At 39.2% G+C, this 20,946-nt stretch overlaps 1 protein-coding gene across 9 annotated transcripts in view; it reads left to right on the top strand.

Annotated features, from left to right (window-relative positions):
* CARMIL1 (capping protein regulator and myosin 1 linker 1) overlaps positions 1–20,946 on the top strand; it is a 310,460-nt gene that overhangs the window by 176,442 nt on the left and 113,072 nt on the right. For all 9 annotated transcript variants that reach the window (XR_006885324.1, XR_006885326.1, XR_006885325.1 and 6 more), the window contains 5 exons: positions 3,126–3,212; positions 9,196–9,299; positions 11,710–11,787; positions 11,923–11,999; positions 15,538–15,642. Coding sequence is in view for 6 of the 9 variants with exons in the window: in XM_046639893.1 (XP_046495849.1) it covers positions 3,126–3,212; positions 9,196–9,299; positions 11,710–11,787; positions 11,923–11,999; positions 15,538–15,642 (451 nt within the window). In the remaining 3 variants the exon portion in view is untranslated. The remainder of the gene's footprint in view (positions 1–3,125; positions 3,213–9,195; positions 9,300–11,709; positions 11,788–11,922; positions 12,000–15,537; positions 15,643–20,946) is intronic.

Raw genomic sequence — 20,946 nt, 5'->3', positions numbered from 1 at the left:
CTTCTAGTTCTTCTGTGTGGGACGCCACCACAGCAGGGCTTGAGAAGTGGTGTGTAGGTCTGTGCCCAGGATCTGAACCAGAGAGCTCCAGGCCCCTGAAGTGGAGTGCATGAACTTAACCGTTATGCCACCAGTCCGGCCCCAGTGGAGAGGTTTTTAATAATGGATTAATTTTCTTGAATAGGTAGAAGACTTGAGATTATCTACTTTTTCTTATATAAGTTTTGGTAAGTTGTGTTTTGTCCATTTCTTCTAAAACAATACATTTTTTCACCTCCAGAATTTTTTTATACCCTCGAGTTGCATTTGCAGTATCTGTAGGATCTCTACTGGTATTCTCTTTTCATTTCTGATTGTGATAATTTGATCTCGCCTTTATTTTTTCTTTTTTGTTAAGTTGTCTTGCTGGAGTTTATTAATTTTGTTAGTCTTTTTGAAGAACAAGCTTTGTTAAATTTACTGATTTTATGGCTGCTTTCTATTTAATAGACTTCTTGTTTTTTCTTTCCTTCTGTTTATAGGGATGGAGTAGGGATTAATTTGCTAGTTTTGTCAAACATCTTGATATGGATACTTAGATAATTAGTTTCCAAAAGCTTTTCTTCCTTATTAACATATGTCTTTAGGACTATAGATTTCCCTTGAAGCATGGCAGTATTTGTATCCCCAAAATGTTACTATAATAGTTTATTTTTATTTAACTCAAAATATTAAAAAAATTTCCAGAGTGATTGTTTTTCTTGGACTCATTTATTGTTTAAAAGTATATTGATTAAGGGGCTGGCCCGGTGGCATAGAAGTTAAGTTCATGCACTGTGCTTTGGTGGCCTGGGGTTCACGGGTTTGGATCCCGGCCACAGACCTACACACTGCTCATCAAACCACGCTGTGGCAGTGTCCACATACAAAATAGGGGAAGATGGGCACAGATGTTAGTTCAGGGACAATCTTCCTCAAGCAAAAAGAGGAAGATTGGCAACAGATGTCAGCTCAGGGCCAATCTTCCCAAAGAAAAAGGTATATTGCTTAAGTTCTTACTATTTGGGGATTTTCTAATTTTCTTTTTGTTATAATACCATTGTAATGGTAGCAGTTAGAGAACAGACTGATAGAGAATATACTCTGCGTGATTTCATAGCAGTTAAGGAACATACTCTGTATTATCTGTTGAGACTTGCTTTATGGCTCCGTATATGGTCACTTTTGGTAAATGTTCCATGTGTACTTTGAAGAAATACATTCTGAGTTATTAGGTACAGTGTTTTAAATATATCAATTAGATCTTTTTTCATTATGCTCTTGATATCGTCTATATCTTTACTGACTTTTTTTGTCCATTTGTTTTATCAGCTACTTGACACAGATGTGTTTAAAAATCTCCACTATTGTGTGTGCACGTGTGTGTTCATGTGTGTGCATACATATGTATTTATGCATGTGTCTAACAATGTATTTTCCTTTTGTTACTATCAGATTTACTTGATGTATTTTGAGACCATGTTATTCAGACCATGCAGATTTAAAATGACTACATCTTCTTCATTAATGAAATGTCTAATTTATCTCTAGTAATGCTTCTTAAAACTTGTCTTACATTATTACAGCTACACCAGCTTTCTTTCATTAGGGTTTACAGTGTATGTATTTTTTTCCATGCTTTTACATTCATTTCTGAATACGTATATTTCTAAATGTGTCTCTTGAAAACATCTGATGTTTTTGTTCAGATAATCCATCTTTGACTTTTAGTTTGAGTATTTAGTACATTTATATTTGATGTAATTATCGATTTATTTGGGTGAAAATCTACTCTGTGTCTGTTTTCTATTTTCCGCTTTTTCCTTTGTTCTTCTTTCTTCTCTCCTTTTTTGCCTGTTGTATTAATCGAGGTTTAAACGTTGCTCCATCTTTTTCCTCTCCCCATAGTAACTTGTTTTTTATTCTTCTACAAGAATGGATCAGTTAAATATTAGGCCTGCCCTCTCTTTGCCATTAACAACATGGATTAGCACAATCAAGCCTCTAGAAATATTCACTCAAAAAAAAGCTGTTTAACATTATTTGATCCAGTGATTGTCAAACTTATTTGACAATGAAACACTTTGGGGAGATTGGCAGGGCCTCTAAGAACACTGGCCGTCCTTGGGGAAATGCCCATGTAGAGGCTTGGTCAAGCTGCAGGATCTTTAGGTTTTTTCTACGGGAGGTATTTCTTGATGAACTTTGATAAAATTGTAGAGAATTTGGGGTTATATAGTAGGGCAGCAACCAGTGCCATCGTTCCTTTGTGGAGCCTGGAGTTTGAGAATCAGTCTCGGGGACCATACGGTTAATACTGTTTCAGGAACCTCCCCAGGAACATGCTCCTGGGAGCTGATAACCCGTGAAGCAGGAGGTTGGTTAAAGGACCTGTGGGAAGGGCATACATTCGTGTATTACTTAGTTTCTCCCAGAAAACAGTCTACATTCACTGCACTCCTTGGATGAGTGAGCTGGTGTTCAGTCTCCCACTCTGGCCATTAAATTTGGAGACTATCCAATTTTTGATACTATAAATTCCTAGTGAGTTAGTTCATGTTACCAAACCTACTTGGAAGAAGTTAAAACGTGCTCTGATGCTTTGTTGTTAACCTTAAGCCAGTTAACTATTGGAATCCATCTGCTAAAAGTGAAGCTGTTATTGGAATAGTTAATATTATGCCATTTTTCTTGACAATGATTAAATAGCATGCATCTGCTCACTCAGAAGAGCTATCAACTCATTAAGGCACAGGTTAAAAAGAAAAGGAGGGAACAGTTAGATCACCTTTCCCAAGAGGATTTGCATTTGAAATAGGACTGTGAGGGAGAGGGTAATTCTTGGCCCCCAAAAAAACATCTTTAATGGTAAAGTTTTGATACTGGTGTGCTTAATCAAACAATCTTCCCCTTCTCCCACCCTATGGGAGTTGCAGAAAAAAAAGGATGCATGATGGTAGATGCTTTGAAAACAAGGTCTGATATTAGAAAGAAAAATATGATCACATAAATTGGAATCAAATTTTAGTCAATTTTCAGGCATTGTAAAACACATGCAATTCTGAGAACCTGCAAATTCTAATCATCTCTTTTTTTTCCTTTCTCAGGTGTATCCTCTTTAAGTATTCAATTTGCCAAACTCCCAAAGGGATTAAAGCATTTAAATTTATCTAAAACCTCATTGTCACCTAAAGGTACAGTATATCTTCTTTACTTAACTTCATGTCTATAATATTTCTGCTGCACCATGCTACCTGAAATAGTTAGAATTATTATTCTGTTATGTGTGTGCCTTTAAAAATATGTATATTACAGTATGCTGGCAAGTTTAAGATAAAGAAATGATGTGATTTGAATTCTGGTTGTCTAAAGTGCTTTCAGAGTAGACAATGATTTCGAAATACACGTGCAATCTTTACCTTAGACGTTGAGTTGGGAAACACTCACTTGGCTGCCTCCTGTCTCCTGCCTCACATTCCCAGAGGCAACTGGTTGTGTTTCTCTTGGTTCATCCTTGGAAAAACAAGTCGACCTTTCCTGTGCCCCCTGCCCCAACACATGCTTACACACGGCTGTCAAATGGACTGTCTGCTCAGAAGAAAACTGTTGGGCCTAACCGCTGAGTCCCCACTGTACCTCTACCTGTGTCTGGAAATTGCTTTTCCTTCCCCAGGTTCATTCCTGATGCCACTCACCCTTCTGTCATTTATCCAGTTGCAAATCAAATCCTGTCAGTTCCATGATTATTTTGCCACGTCAGCACCCCATGTAATATTTGAGAGATTCCTGCATACATCGTGCTTTTGGACAGCTTCGTGTTCTGCTCTGGTTGTCTGAAAAGCTTTTCTTTCATCCCCGAATACTCTTGGAGAGCTTCAGTTTATTTTATAAAACCTTCATCTGTGATCATGTCTTCTGAGACGTGTTCCCTACTCCAGAGGCCTCAACAGAATCAATTGCTCTTTCCTTTGTGTTCTTTCTAGATCACATATCTAATGTTATGGTAAAAATACTGTGTCTTCCCTACTAGAAAGGGGCTCTCCTTGCGGCCTGTGCTTCTCTCATCTCTAGCTCTAGCACCTGGCACAGTGCCCAGACCACAGTGGGTGTTCAGTGAGAATTTTTTGAATTGAATAACTTGCCATCTCTTAAATATATCACTGTCTTTTGAAGAAGGCAGTATGTGTAGTGCTTAAGAGTGCCAGTTCTCAAGCCACATTGCCTAGGGTTGAATCCTAACTTTTCCACTTACTCTGAATATGCTTTTATAATCTCTTGGTTCCTCAGTTGCTTCATTTGTAAGATGGAGATGAGTTCTTCATCATTGGTGGTAGCATTAAATGAGTTAATATAGATACAGTGCGGTTTTTGGCATAAAGGGCCATCACCACCACCACCACCACCACCACCACCACCACCACCACCACCACCACCACCACCATCACCACCATCACCATCACCATCATCTTTATCATTGTCGTCCTCTTGTGCTTTTATTTTTTGTGCTTGTGCTTTTATTTATGTGCTTTTATTTCAGCCTGGGACAACCTCAGTGTCCCCACCCACAAATTTGGGGAATTACTGCTCATCCTGTAAGATTCCGCTTCTCTCTCACTTTCTCTTTGAAGCCTCTTAGGCAGCCTCCTCTCCCTACACCTTACAGAACTCAATGCGCCTTTCTCTGTGTTCTGTCACACTTTGTAAATTCCTCTATTTTAGCACGTTTCCCATTGTATTTTGGTTGTGTCCTATCCTGCAAGTTTCCAGACGGTAAGGGCTTGGCCTCATTCATTGCTGTGTCCCTGACACATTGCAGGGTCTCACTGAATGTGTCATGGGTGAGTGAGTGAAGCAGAGCGGTCCCTCAGTGATTTTATATCCATCCAATCATACTTTATTCTGAACATACAGTTTCACTAAGAAGGTTTTGAAGTTGGGGTTAGTTTCATAAGTCCCATGATTTTATGTGCACACATTTGTACACACATTTAAGATTAAGGCATAAAAGTAAATTTCCAAAGGGAAAGATTTCCCCAGGAATCAATGTTTTCAGTCCTGGTGCCTGAAGCCATCTATAGCTCTTAAGCAAAGTGTCATCCCTTGTGTTATCACTGTTGTAACTCAGCAGGTCAGTTTTATAAAAACTTTTTTTCTGATGCTTATCAATGTGTTACATATTTATAGTAAAGATTTAGAAGATACTGAAAAGTGTAAATAAGAAAGCAAAACTTACTTGTTATGCCAGTATGAAACCATTACAAGAATGTTATTATTGATAATTTGCCTATCCTTCCATACTGTTTTCTGTCTGTATGCAGTTTATTTATATACATACCAACAAACACACACTTGCATATATGGGATCACACTATGCTCACTATTACCTAAACATTTTTCCCCACATAGTATCTTATGATCACTTATGTCAGTAAACGCATGATCACCTTCAATGGCTACATGATATTCCAGCTTATGGAAAATGTTCCATAATTTATTTAAATAATCTGTTATCATACACTTAGATGATTTTTAATTTTTCAATAAATCAAACAATGTTAACATGACTTGTATATCTAATTATTGATCATTTTAAAATTTCTTCTTTAGGATAAATTCCTGTAAGTGGAATTGCTAGATTGAAGAGTTTGCATCCGTTTTTAAAGTTTTTTTGATATTTATTGTTAAGTTGTTTTCCAGGTATTTTGTACAAATCTCTTCACACTCTCACTGGATATTATTCTCCTTTATCATTGTTTATCAAGCACATAAGCAAAAGTGTTGTGATATTTAAATTTTAGTTTCCTCAGTTATTGCTTAGGTAACTTTTTCCCCCTTGTTCCTTTGTCATTTGTATTTCTTTTGGAGGAAACTGCTAGTTTCCATCTTTTGTTACTTCTCTATTTACAATGCTGATCTTTTTTCTTAATTTATACAAATTCTCTACATATTAAAAATATTAATAATTTATCATGTGGTCCAGGTCTAAACTTTTTAAGATAAAAGTGGTTTTTTAAAAAAAATTTGATATATTTATTTATTCATTACTATAAAGCAAATAGAGGGATGTGGTGATCATTTATCCTTCCAAGGGTAAGATTTGGTTCTCAGGTGCCTCAGTGCCACCACTCACTGATGTCCCTGTCCCTCCTTGTGATGAGAGTAGGGGGTACCACAGGCAAAGCCAGGGTCCTGGGCTTCCTTGTGAGTGAGGACAGTACCACCTTTGCTCTACCCTTCACAAAGAAAGGGTATCACATTTATCTCTTCCCTGCAGTAAAATATGTGTTTGGAGAATTAATATTGTCTTATAACATGTGACTCAAAGAATTTGTCACCCTTCCTAAGATGTTGAAATGTTGCGTTTTTTTAAAAATTGATTTCTTGAAGGCTTTCTTGCAGACTTTCACATAGGATCTGAGACGTTTGCAGGTTCAAACTAATTCAGATTAATTTTGAGTTTTAAGCTTTTGCTGAGTTGGACTAACTTTTATATTTTTGTTCTATGAAAAACATTTATATTTGTGGCTCTATAATTCAAGACAGATTTTGTTTTTTCAATATTCCCATGACATCTATACTATCTCCAAATACCCTTTTTCTTCCTCAGATGTTAGCTAAATGATAGTTTTCTGGATTTCTAGTAAATGTCCTGCTGGTTGCCAGATTATGTCAATGCAGGGCCATCTGGTACCACCTTTTTCCAGCTGTAAACACTCCGATAATAAATACAAAGAGCAGACAAAATCACTAGACAGCCAGAATCAAGGATGGCATGCAAATGTGTGTTTAGTTTGGGTTGTAAGAGCCCAGATTTTTTCTGTCCTATATTTTTGTAATTTCCTGCTATTAGTGTACTTATTAACACAGGCCTGTTGTGAATGTAACCTCAAGAGGTGGGAGAGGAAATCCTTCATTCTGTTTCAGTAGCATGAAGCTTAGCTGCTGCTAACATGATTCTCTCTTGATTCTATTCAGATGTTGACCAACTGCCAAGTGCCAGCACTTGTCAAGGAGCATTTTGCTGTCAAGACTAATTTGACCTTCTAATTTTGAAATTTATTCATTGAGTTTTGTTATATACCTCACTGAGAAAATGATTTTACAAATGATTTTCTTGATGACAATCTGGTGTTTTCCATTATGTTGTGGACTCAATTATTCCATTACAAAATGCATTAATACTATTAATAACAGGACAAACTGAAGGAAGATTGATCATTTAGACAATCAGAGAAGGTACCTCAAGAAATTAACCTTTTCTAGAGGCCATTGAGGGTTCCTTTTATCTAACGTAATTAATCAAATCTCCATCCTCTTCAGTGCCAAGTTCTTGTTTCTTACCTTGTTGATAGTACTGACCTCACTGGATTGTGATTATTGGGCTGCCTGTGTCTCCCACTGGACTGGCTTTTAGAGGGTAAGATAGTATTCCCTGGGTCTCAGAAGCCTATGCCTGGTACACAGGTGACTTTCAATAAAGATTTGTTGCATTGAATAAATATTCTTATGTAGCGCTGACTTTTCATCCTGGAATTTACTTAGTTTCCTTCCTGATGATCTTTGAACTTTTTGAGGGCAAAGAATGGGTCTTATTTACATGTCTCCCAATCCCCAGCATTTTAGAAACATTTTATGAGCAGTTAATAAATGTTGAGTTGATAGCCAAGAAATTCTTCTTTGTACTTAAGTAAAACATCTTTCACACTGCCCCTCTGTCTCTTCTGTCTACATACCCAAATGCACACTCATCTTTGAGAGATGGCTCAGTAGCCTTTGTTAGACACACACTGGAGTCGGTTCTTTGTAACTGTTCAAAGCTGGAGGATAAGATAATATCAGTACCACACACCTTCCTGAGTACCGCACACCAAACACCTAAACTGCTCTAGTGCAGGATTGTGTTTATAACCCTCTTGGAGCGCCCTCATTAGATCCTGCTGCAGTGACCAATTCTGGCTCTCACTGGCAGGCCTGACCCTGACCTCTTATCTGGATGAAGGCTCTGTCCCAGGTGGACAAAAACCCCCTTTCCTGTTTCTCTTTAGGGTGGTAGAGTCAGGCTGGAATATTCAAAAAGAATTTTACTAAAAAACAAGAAAAACAAAATAATTTATAAAAGTATACCCAATTTAGACATAGTCATATTTCCAAGATATACTAATTGGAACTGTAGACTTTTAATAGAAACATGAAGAACTTCGCTATACCCCATGTCCCTGTTTTCTTAAGAATCATCATCAGTGATATTGTGTGTATTGACCTCTTTGAATCCCAGTGAGTGACCAGACTCTTGTGGGCTCCTATTTTGTAGTCACACATCTCCTAGAGCCTCTGCTCCCCCATGAAGAAGTGGCCTGATGAAAATTCACCCACTACAAAACCTTGATTAGCAGGCCTGTTTCAATTACTATTACCCACGTATAATAGAACATAGCTCTCTCTTCACAGAATAATCTTTTTTTTCCCTCTTTTTTCTCCCCAGATCCCCCCAGTATATAGCTGTATATTTTAGTTGTGGATTCTTTCACAGAATAATCCTCATATATTCATTCTTTGCTTTCTGAGATGGTATTAACAGTTTAGTTCAGTTGACTTTAACTTGAGCCATTTATGTTATGTATGTAAATAGTATATAGAGTGTCAAAATGATCACTTTTTCTTTTTAATTGCTTCTTACATTGTGTACAGATCATTTTCTCACTCTTTGTAAAATCCATTTCAGTCTAAAATTTTCCTTGAATCTACTACCTTAAGTAGAGCAGTGCATTCCTGTATTAACTTCCAAGTACTTTAAATAGCCTAAAGTATCTGAATTTGCACCTGCATCATTTCAATACTATATGCGAAGTCAAGAATTGCCTGGCAGGATTAAGAAAAGGGTAGAAATGATCAATTAGATTGCTTTAAAATCCTGTCCATCTACATCAGAAGAAGTGGAGCAAAATGAAGCTGATCCATTTCTTTCTCCTAAGAGAGACGGTTCTGTCTGTGACTAACCTGTTCTTCCTGAGGGGATGTCAAAAAAAGGGCAATCATAGTGCTACCTTTTGGGGACAGTGCTTATGGTTAACCTCAGTCCTGCAATTTGAGGGGACTGCTGGGCCATTTATAGAAACTCACAAGCCTCATTTTGTTTCCTGGAGTGGAAATTGAGCCTGGATCTTCTCGTTGTTGCAGGGGTGAATAGCCTTTCTCAGTCACTCAGTGCCAACCTGTTGACTGCCACCACCCTTACCCACCTAGACCTCTCAGGGAACGTCCTGCGTGGAGATGACCTCTCGGTAGGTTTTCCTTTCCTTTATGCCATCTTCAAAGGAGCTGGAATAATTTCTCAACATGGCTTTCTAACTTATTTCCTTGCATATCCGTTTATCATAACACCTTAAAAATCATTTTGTTATGAGCTTATGAAGTGTTTTAGGGAAAAATTCCGGAGCCTTCCTAAATTAAACATAGTCTATCAATAAGTCTGTCCCCCCCCACTCCCCCCATCCCACTTAAAGTTGCTGAAGTTTAAATTCTCTTTGGAAATACTTTTTCTGAAGAAATTTCTTTCTTCATTATAAAACATTATTGTACCTGTTAAAATTGCCTGATAAGAAAGATTGGAAATGTAAACAGAGTTATTTCATCACTCAATAATATTGTTGGGAAGAATGGTGGGTTTTTTATAGTTTGCGATTGAAAGGAGATATTGGGCTAAACTCCAGTCCTGGGCTGTTTCATGAATGTAGTAGGGAGAAGGGGGAGTTAGGAGTAAACTGGGACAGCTCTTTAAAATTTGTGTGAAGGCAAAAAGTTTCCCCTCATTTGTAGCAAGATTATTCATGCACCTGAATCAGTAATATAAATGTTTGGCAGAACTTGATCCAGTGAATTAGGTATCATCTCATTACTAAATGTGGTGAGTGGTCCCCCTCTGGTCACCATAATGGCATTTAGAGGAACTGGTCCCTTACCAGTAGGCCTACAGCAGGCGGACATGTTCGAAGAACCTTAGTTTGCATTCCACTGCTTTATGGGGGTGAAAAACACTGTGAAATTTATTCTCATTTCTCTCCTGTTTTACTTTCCATGTAAAGCAGGGAATGTTGCCAAAGTCCTTTTTGTAGATTTTTCCCTCTCCCTCACACTTGAAATCATTTCAATAATACTTGTTTTCTAGTACGCTATGACTTTTCAACACATTGTCCAATTTTAGTCACCACCTTCTCTGATGATTCATAAATGTCCTCCCTCCCAAGATGAAACAAACAAGGAGTCCAATGTGAACCACCAAAATGTTACAGTGATGAACTAGAGGAACAGAAAGAGGGATAAAAGAAGAGCCTGAAGATTAAATAATAAGACTCTGCTAAAATAGGGGCATTAATAGTCATTCAAGATGGCTTAGTAGCCCAGGATTTTTTCCCCATCCAGGGGTGGGTCTTGTCCCAGCTTGCCTCTGAGGAAGGGGAAGTGGAATGAAGAGGCCTGAGTGAGAGTGGGCTTCTAGCCCTGGGCAGGCTGAGGTTCTGGGAGCCATGCAGCAGGTGCAAGGAGGGGCTCACCAGGCCCTGTGCCTGCAGAGAGAGCAGCCTAGCAGGGCCTGTCTCTTTGGAGAAGTGTTGGCCAAGTAGGGACTTATCACCATTTGAGGGTGATTAGAGCTCCCCTAGCTGGTGGCCAGGAGTAAAACAGTGCCAGACAGAGACAGAGAAGCAGTGAGATCTTCATGAAAGTGAGAACAAAATTATTCTTCTGAATCAGCTTCCCTTAATACAGTCTGTTCTGTGTATCTGGTCACTCTGAAGTGATGTACAGGCTGATCTTTTGCTCTTCTGAATTCCTGGGTAGAGAGGATATTTCTCAAGCATCACGTAACTAAGCTGCTACACTTAGGAGTCTCTGCCGAGGACTAGGACCGTGTCAGTATTAAGTTTGTCTTTGCAAGTATCTCATGGCATCCAGGGAAGCAAAAAAGAATTTAGCTATTTACCCGGTGACAGGAGCTTGGACTCCATTGGTGGACTCTGGTGTTGCCACTCACACAGGACGAATCGAGAAGAACAGAGAGTTGTTAATTTTATTGTTTTGATGGCCTTGCATGGGGGGTTGGGGAGAGTTTAGGCAGTGTGACCTCCTGAAACCTGAAGTGTCTTTGCTATATGTGAAATTACAAAAACAAACTAATAGTGCTGTCAGGCCCTACCTTGTTAGATTTTGGAAGTAACTAAAAATAGAAAAATCATTGTGTTGGATAGAAGAGGGTATAGCCTGAGACTCTCAAATTCACATTAGTGGTTCCTCCAACACTTTCAGCAGTGATTAGCATTTTGATAGGGTGACTGCAATTCAGGTGGTATTTCAATCTCAGCAATTAAAATTAATTAGCACTGTTTCAAAATTGTATAATAAAAATGGAGCTCATCAGGAAAACGAAGGCATGTTGTAATAAAAAGGGGGTTTGGTAGCCAAGATCCCATTTGGCCTTGTTTTTTTTAACTTAAACATAATTTTATTTTAAATATTCTTTGGATTTTTGCTCCCAGGGAAGGTAATGGAATGACAGAAAATTCTGCAAATCCTCTTGGGAAGAGTAGAAAATGATTCTAGGAGGATTTGGGCAATTTCATTTGAAAATATTAGCTTGTATTGTGTGTGTGTGTATGTGTTTCTAAATCCTAATTTGTTTTTGTTTTTGATTTCAAGTACATGTACAGTTTTTTGGCTCAGCCTAACGCCATTGCTCATCTGGACTTATCCAATACAGAATGTTCCCTGGACATGGTAATATTTTTTTATATTGCTCTGGGGGTCTCGAAACAGCTATTTAGATGGGATACAAGGGGCTTGCTTTCTAATAAAATATTCTCTTAGCCCTATAAATATTTGAAAATAAGCATGACTTGCTCTCTTTCTCAGGTCTGTGGAGCTCTTCTCCGTGGATGCCTTCAATATTTAGCTGTACTCAATCTCTCCAGAACTGTCTTTTCTCACCGGTATGGATTTATTCCTGCTTTCATTATCATCTAGGTGTGTCTTGCTCTCAGAGAAAGTTGCAGTGGTATGAGAATAGAATGATAAAGGGTGAAATATTGTACATGGAAGAAGGAGACAAATTTAAACCATTATCTATGAATATTAAGGCTTGAAAGTTCAAGTTTTTGTTATCTTTTTTCACCAAAGGTTGATGTTCTTATCAATAGCTCTAGCCTGCCCGTGTGAACTATATAATAATGTACTGTTTCTCAGAAGCGGACAAGCACTCTCTCTTAATATGGTAAAGCCCTTTTAGAAACTTCTACAGGTATTTCTCAATGATGAACTTGGAATTAAGTATAAACTACCTATGGGGAGCAAAGAGAACAGTCATCCCAAAGCTCATGCATTTTACCTTTGGATGTGGGGGACCAGTCTAGGGACCTCACTTCAGCCCTGCTGACTTAGAATTGTTTGCAAAATGAGGCAGTAGATTAGAGCAGCAGGTGTTCACACAGAGCGGCAACTTAGAATGGGGAAAGGAATTATGAAAAGTACATAGGTCGTATAAACCTGGAATTCTGGGACCATCCGCTATATTAATACAGTTCAACACTTAGTACTTGTAATTATGACCACAAATCATAAGCAATATTTTGGTCATTACATGGTCATTTTAATAACATGGAAAATTGCTTAATATTAGAAATAGCTCCATTTTATTGGTTAACTTTTTAAAAGTTTTATATAATCAAAGGGATAACTCTCACTTATTTGGAAAATTCAGTTATTCAGCATGCTTTATTCTACAATTGCACCTCACAAATGAATTATTCTATATTTTAAAGTACTAATGGTCTGTTACTTCAACAGTGATGTAAATCTTTTCATAATAGGAAAAGTATGCCACAAGTACCTCAATCGAATAAGATCAGAGAGTGTAAAATCTAGGATGTAAAATAGTAGGAGAAGTTGAACATTGTCTAAGATAGTTTATTCTGAGGGCCTTAAAGCATATTAACAGAGACCACTCAGTCAGCTCGTGTATTTGCAGGCAGCTTGTGAAGCCGTGCTTTGATGGAGCTGGAATTGACTGAGGAGCTGAGCTGGAAGATGATATCATAGACTGTGAAGAGTTTTGTGTCATCAACTCTTTTGAGATCACAATACTGTGTGTGCTGTGATGACTGGCCTTCAGTAGAACTATTAGGCTTGTAGAGCAAAATTGTGCTAACAAATTGCCTTGCTTTCAAAGGAAAAGTTGTGATGAAACTGTTTAATACCCAGTGCCTTACCTAGATATAATCATAGAAAGCCTTTAGTAATTATGTTGAAATTGCTGCATTTACACAGAGTTGTGGATCGTTAGCCAGGCTATTCAGACTTCTGTTCACAGATAATTTCACAAATGTATCAGTCAGGAAAGGTCAGGTTGTTCTGTAGTAACAAATGATCCCCCCACCCCAACCCACCACCATCTCCCTGGCTTTCAGCAATGATGATTTTTTTCTTTTTTTGAGGAAGATTAGCCCTGAGCTAACTGCTGTCAATCCTCCTCTTTTTGCTGAGGAAGACTGGCCCTGAGCTAACATCCATGCCCATCTTCCTCTACTTTATACGTAGGATGCCTAACGCAGCATGACTTGCCACGAGGTGCCATGTCTGCACCTGGGATCCGAACCTGCGAACCCCGGGCTGCCGAGAAGTGGAACGTGTGCACTTAACCACTTCACCACCGGTCTGGCCCCTCGGCAGTGATGATTTTGTGACATGTCTCTTGTGGGCTGGCCACATTGTCTTCACTCTGGGAGGCAGAGCAGCCTCTCTCTAGAATGTTGACAGTCACATAGCAGAGGAAAAAGAATCATGGTAGTGCAAGTACTGGCTGGTGAAACTTCTCTTGGGAGGTCACACATGTCACTTCTGCTAACATCCCATTGGCCAAAGGGACTTGCATGGCCAAGCCTGCCATCAGTGGGGTGACGGAGCATCCTGCCTCAGAAAGGGGCAGTGAATATTTGCAAACACTGGAAGAGTTAACACCATGACAGACTAACAGGAGGAGAACTATATTCAAAGAATAATTTAACAACATTTGCTCATCAAAAAATGAACAGGAATATACAAGCTTATATTATATTGTTCTACTATCTGGACCCAGAGTTGTTTGAAACGTCTAATATATATTCCACCAGAATTCTCTTTTCTCTTAAATTTCTTTCTCGTCTTTTTAAATAAAGATTCTGATTGCTTAGATATTTCTTCTCAACTAGCCTGAAATTGTCCTGTTTTTAAACCTTTTTCAAATATTGAAAGGTTTCCCTGGATCTCTGTATAGTAAAAGTTGTTGAATATTACGTGGTTGAGCTAGACCACTAAGATGGCCTCTGCTGTGAGAGTCTGTGAATCCTCCGCAGAACAGGAATGACTGTCAGTAAATGAGTGTTTACTACGCATCAGGCTAAGTGCTTTGCTTATGTGTACCTGTTCAGTCCTTCCAACGATCCTGTCAGATAGAACAAAACAAGCAAAGAGTTCACATTCCAACTGTGACTCTGGAATCTTGTTTTCTCAAACCCTCGTACTGTGGTGTTGACTCTGCCTTCTTGCTGAGCTGTATAATTTGATCCACTAACTTCCCACTGTAGTAGCATGGAGCTTATAGCCATTTCCTTTTGGAGCTTGTCTTTAACTATTCTAATATTTGGCCTGAAATTATTAGATCTGTGCTATGGGTATAAGACCTGAGCAGGATATTTGTCATGCAGGCTTCATGCCAGTCAGACTTTCTTTCTTTCTTTCTTTCTTTTTTGCTGTTGTTTTTTTGAGGAAGATTAGCCCTGAGCTAACTGCTGCCAATCCGCCTCTTTTCACTGAGGAAGACTGGCCCTGAGCTAACATCCACGCCCATCTTCCTCTACTTTATATGTGAAACATCTACCACAGCATGGCTTGCCACGCGGCGCCATGTCTGCACCCGGGATCCGAACCGGCAAACCCCGGGCCGCCGAAGCGGAACTTGCGCACTTAACCGCTGCCTCACTGGGCCGGCCCCCAGTCAGACTTTCCATGCTGTTCCTCAGCTTGACATCAGGTCACAATCTTGTTGCATCTGAGACTTACTGCATCTGAAAATATTGCCAGATGCATGTAGCGATCCTTAACATTCGATGCCACTCAGTGGGAAAGCTCTTTAAATTGATGAGAAATATACATCTTCTTTGACCTCTTATTTCTTAAAAATCCAAACATGGAGTTTTCTAAAGATCTAGGGATAGAACACAATGAGTTCATGGGCTATGAAGAATAGGAATAAAATATTATAAAGACTTAACAGGATATCTTAGCTTCTCTCACATCATTCCTTTAATTGTGTTGAATTAATTTATTTAGGTTTCAGGCATTTTGTTTCTTTTTACCTTTAAATTTCTACTGAAAATGTAACTGATTCACGGCTTATTTCACAGTGAGTGACGATGGATAGTTTTGTCAATTTGGAAGCGGGGCGCTCAGAGGGACGGGTAACTGCTGGTGTGACTTGCGTGTTTTGTTTTGCAGGAAAGGAAAAGAAGTACCCCCGTCTTTCAAGCAGTTTTTTAGTAGTTCTCTGGCTCTGATGCAGATCAACCTTTCAGGCACAAAACTATCTCCTGAGCCCTTAAAGTGAGTGGTTAGTTCATTTTCTCCAGACCTTTTAAAGTTCAATTTGTTATTATGAATGTGCTTGGGGGAAGGGAAAAAGACGCATAATCCTGAAGCAGACAAGGCGGCTGAAAATGCCTTTTTATTATGAGCACAAAAGGAAATGAAAATCTTTTTGAGTACATTGTACATTATTGATATTATTGCATCTTCTGTGAAAAAAATAGCTTTCTTTGGTTTGTGACCTTGGTAGGAGTCACTGATCTTCTATAAAAGTTTTGTTCCCAGGTGCCATTGCCTTTATATCAATCTCTGTTCAGTTCATTTTAGGTATATTTGTGTGTGTGTGTGTGTTTTAACCAATATTTATTCGAAATGTTTCTACTAACAGTAATAGTCAAACTCTATACACATGTTTATACAACAGAATCAACTTTTAGGTGCTTTGGTTTCTGAGTTATCCAGGTCAGCATAGATCATCTGTTTGGTATTTTTACTTGGCAGCCAACTTATATTATGGGTTAATATCCGTAGTGTTGGTATAGTGGTGAAGTTCAACTTTTTAGCTAAATTAAAGTTTAAGAATAATTCGTTATACTTGAAATTTCTATTCACCATTCCCAGAAATAATAAAAAATTCAGTGTACATGGGCTATAGAATTAAATTTGCTTTGAGTCTAAAGGACATGTTTTCAAGTAGACGTATGTTGTCAGATATGCTCAGATGTATGCACAGATTTCTCTTTTCCCTAGCTAACATGTAAATCACCATTTAATTTTTCTTTTGTAATTTGTATGAAATGTTAAAATCAATGTCTGCTATTCATTTTGCTAGAAAATGAATCTTTAATTTGTAAATTGCCTTTTTTTTTGAGAGGTGCGAAGCTCTTGATTACGGTATTTCACATAGTGTTGTGTGACTAAAACAATGGGTGCCTTTAAGAACAGTAGATCCAGTCAAGTGCTAAAATAAAACCAACAACATCTTATAGCAGGGCTTTTTTTAAAAAAATATTGAATTAAAGTATTAGACGTCTTTAAATGTCACAGCTGCGAATAGTAAAAGCCTCATGACTAAGCTGTTTGTATGGATATGAATAAGGCTATCAGAATCAATACTCTAAAGGGATTCCATTATAATTTAATCACACTTCTTTACTTATTCATTCGGCTAATATTTATTGAGCATCTATAATGTGCTAGAGACCACAAGGGCACTACTGAGTAGTAAAGCAAAACCAGACCTTGTCCTTGCCCTCAGTGTATCAGTGAGAGATTAGCATTAGCATGTTGAAAATAGTTTTAGTCCTAGGTACATGGTACTGTAACTTTTTCTTTCCTTTTTTTTCTTTTTGAGGAAGATTAGCCCTGAGCTAACATCTGCTGTCAATCCTCCTCTTTTTGCTGAGGAAGACTGGCCCTGAGCTAACATCTGTGCCCATCTTCCTCTAGTTTATATGTGGGACGCCTACCACAGCATGGCTTGCCAAGCAGTGCCATGTCTGCACCTGGGAACCAAACCGGTGAACCCTGTGCTGCTGAAACAGAATGTGCGAACTTAACTGCTGCACCACTGGGCCAGCCCCTCTAATTCTTTTTTTTTTTTTAAGATTTTATTTTTTATTTTTATTCTGTTTTCTTTTTCTCCCCAAAGCCCCCTGGTACATAGTTGTGTATTTTTAGTTGTCGGTCCTTCTAGTTGTGGCATGTGGGATGAGCTCAGCATGGCTTGATAAGTGATGCCATGTCCTTACCCAGGATTCGAACCCGGTGAAACCCTGGGCCCTGAAGTGGAGCGTGTGAACTTAACCACTCGGCCACTGGGCCGGCCCCCTGTCTAATTCTTTTAATATTGTTGATCCCTCTTAAATGTAGAGTAGCTCTTCACTGGTTAGCGTAGTTGATTTTACAGAATATCCCATACCACAACAACACTGGATTTACTGTACTTTATTATAGCTATAAACTTATAAATGTTATACTTCAAAGTTATTTTGTGTTAAATCATGTGACCTGTTGTTATTTATATGGATGTTTAATAATGTAGTCTCTTCAGGTCTATGTTTTATTCAGTACAAATTTTAATGTGGGGCAAAAGACTTCACGGCTGAAGAGTCTGTAAACAAAATTCCGTATGTACCTTTAATGTGATACTATAATTTGAAAAGTCATAACAAAACTGAGGTGCTCGGGTTTACCTTTGAGGGGGTGGGGATGATAGGGAACTTGCAAAGCACTACCCTAAGCTAGACACCAATCTAGATGCTTATATACAGACTGTCACCTGCGGTGTTGACCACAGTTGTGGGAGGGAGGGTATCATTATCTCTGTTTCACAGGTGAGGAAATTGAGGCTCAGAGAAGCTAAGTAATTTGTCAGAACTCACTGTCACAGATTGGGTTTCCTGGGAAGTAGACTTAGAGATGGAGATTAGCATGTAGGGTATTTATCAGGAAGTGATCTTGGAATCCCCTCTGTGGAGGAGGAGGCGGGAAGAAAGCAGGATTGAACAGAGGGGATGCTGAAGGGAGACGCCTTCAAAATGAAGGCCTCTGCCAACCTCATGGGAGCTTTGTTGCTGGATTGGCCCTTCACAGAGCTGTCCTGAGTTGAGATAGGAGACTAGGCCTTTATACCCCTGTGTTGATCTGTCCTTGGGTATAGGCTGCCTCTGGAAAGAGATGTGACCTTGTTCAAGGCATTTTTTCTTCGGTGGAAGCAGTTCCCAAGGAGGACTGATAGCCAAGGGGGTTCTGGGAGGTGCATAGCAGTGGCCCCCGCTGCCCCACAGCTGACTCTGGCTCAGTACTGTTCCTAAGCACACACTTCGCTCCACTGCACCAAGAGCGCTGGAGGACACCTTTGTTTCTTAAAGGGTTGAGGAATAGTGGCCTTAAGAGAATAAGCTAAAGAAATGTGACTTCTTTTGAGAGTAACACTTTAAGTTTGGGTATAATAATATTTTGCAGAATTTTCCCTCTTAATTTGGGGTTCTTTGAAAGCAATACAAAGAATATAACTGCTTACTTCACAGTTATGTTTTTCCTTGGAGGCTGTTTTAGTCCATCTTAAAGTGTTTCAAGCGGCTTTAAAGAACATGGTGACACCGTTCCTTCGTGTTTCCTAAAACCTCCGGAATAGTGCAGTTCATGTGTGTCCCAAGGATGCTCCTTGCTCCAGTGTCACTCAGACTGGTTTTTAATTTCCTGTTTACTGCTCATTCGTGTTCTTTCGCTTTCTCTCCCCCTTGTCCCTTCTTCCCTCTGTCCTCCTGCCCTCCCTGCCACGTAGTACCCTTTCTCTCCGACCCCATATCCCTGGCCAAGTATTTTTAATTAACCTATTAAATGTGCTATTCCAGAATTACATATAGCATCACATATTTTCCCCACATAGAGCTGAGAAGTTAAATACAAATTCTTCTCTTAACCAATTTTGCACTAATGATTGAGGATCAAGAGGATAATTGTTAAGGCAGTTTTTCCATCACTGGGTTAAAAGAAATAACATATCTTGCTGTAGAATTTTTCCCCAGTGCCTGCTATGCTTTGTTATAGTTGTTCTGCTTTATTTCATTTTACTAAGGACAGTTTCTGTGGGTTATTTGTATTGTCTCATGAGTCTTTACCTCTTAATCATTGACCTTCTATAGTTAAATATCAGAAAGCACAGCATTTGTTTCCTTGGTCTTAATCTACAAGTCAGAAAATAGGAAGAAGTCTCCTTCCATCTAAACCTTAGAAAAATACAATGTGAAATAATGTGGCTAAGTCCTAGAAACTCAGCATGTGTCAGAAATAAAAGGAACCTCTTTGGTAATGTCCTCACTCTCCCATTTTGCTGATGAGAACCTGAGACACAGAGAGAAAAAGATGTGCTTGAGACCACCCAGCTGTTAGTAAGAACCGGGACCTCTGGACTGGCCTTTTGGTTCTCAGTCCCAATCGATTTCAGCAGCTCATTACTACCCGCAAGAAAGAAAGGGAAAAAGCACTTCTTAGGAGAAGAAACAATTTATTAAGTAGTTGAACAGAAGCAAGCACAGAGATGAGATATGCCCAGCCTTTCTCATAGGACAGTGTCTTGGAATAAGGGGCTAGTGAGCTGGACTAAAGGCATGAGGAGCAAGGCACTGCCCTCCAGCTTTCTTCCTGCAGGGGTTGTTTTCATAGTTGGGAGCAGCCAAGCTCTTCTGCTCCACGCCCACTGCTGGGGTTCTCTCTCGGTGGATGAGGCCAGAGAACCACTGGGAGGGGAAAATCTCAGAGACTTTGCCGTGAAATAATTCCTTACCTTCCCACCTCACCCTTACCCTGGGGTATTTTTGGAGTATACTGGGTGCAGGTCTTTTTCCTTGGAACACCGAGAACAGGTAGTCAACCCTAGGTAGCAGATGCCTCAGTTCTGCTCTCTAGTTCTTACTACTGTCTGCCTTGTATTATAGTTATTTACACACATACTTGTTTCCCTTGCTTGAGAGCAGGAGCCCTCTTGTGCTCATCTTTGTATTCCTTACAGGGCCTACCTGAGGGCCTTTTGTCTTCTCAATGTAATTTTTTTTTTTTGGTGGTGAGGAAAATTTGCTCTGAACTAACATCTGTGCCAGTCTTCTTTTATTTTGTATGTGGGTCACTGCTACAGCATGGCTTGACAAGTGGTGTAGGTCTGCGTCCAAGATCCAAACCTGTGAACCCAGGCCACTGAAGCAGAGTGTGCCAGACTTAACCACTATGCCACTGGGCTGGCCCGTCTCAGTGTAATTCAATGGATGTGTGTGCATGTGTGAAACTTATGTTTCAAGCCTGCTCAATGGTGTTGGATTTCATAGGACAGAGTCAGGAGAGTAGAATCAATTCACTCTCTTAGAGATATGAGATCCCAGTGATTAGTCCAGTCTCCTCAATCTGCTGATGAGAACATTCCTTTTGAGACGATGATGTGGTTTACCTTGTGACCAGCTAGTAGCCAGACACACAGGCAGGATGCTGAACTCACACTCAAGACCTGTTCCTTATTTCCGGTGCTGTTATACCCTTACCCATCCCCGCTCTGTAGGCCCTTTAATAAACCCATCTAGATATAACTTCACATCCTGGAATACTGTGGAGCCTGACTTCCTCACTAACATATTCCTTAGGGAAAACCAGCTTTACTTTGCTATTATAATAACAATTGCCTAATAATATTCTAAACATTATTAAAGGTGTTCCCAGCAGATGCAGGTGGGAATTGATCTGTGATGAACACAATTTAATTTCAATGTGCAATTAGGTGTACTGTTGGTTTATTTGCATAGGAATAGCAATCCTGTCGGGTTTTGCATT

Source organism: Equus quagga, chromosome 15, assembly GCF_021613505.1.
Source record: "Equus quagga isolate Etosha38 chromosome 15, UCLA_HA_Equagga_1.0, whole genome shotgun sequence".
Taxonomy (NCBI): Eukaryota; Metazoa; Chordata; class Mammalia; order Perissodactyla; family Equidae; genus Equus; species Equus quagga.
The sequence above is the reverse complement of the archived record's forward strand: the minus strand, read 5'-3'. Positions and strand labels throughout refer to the sequence as shown.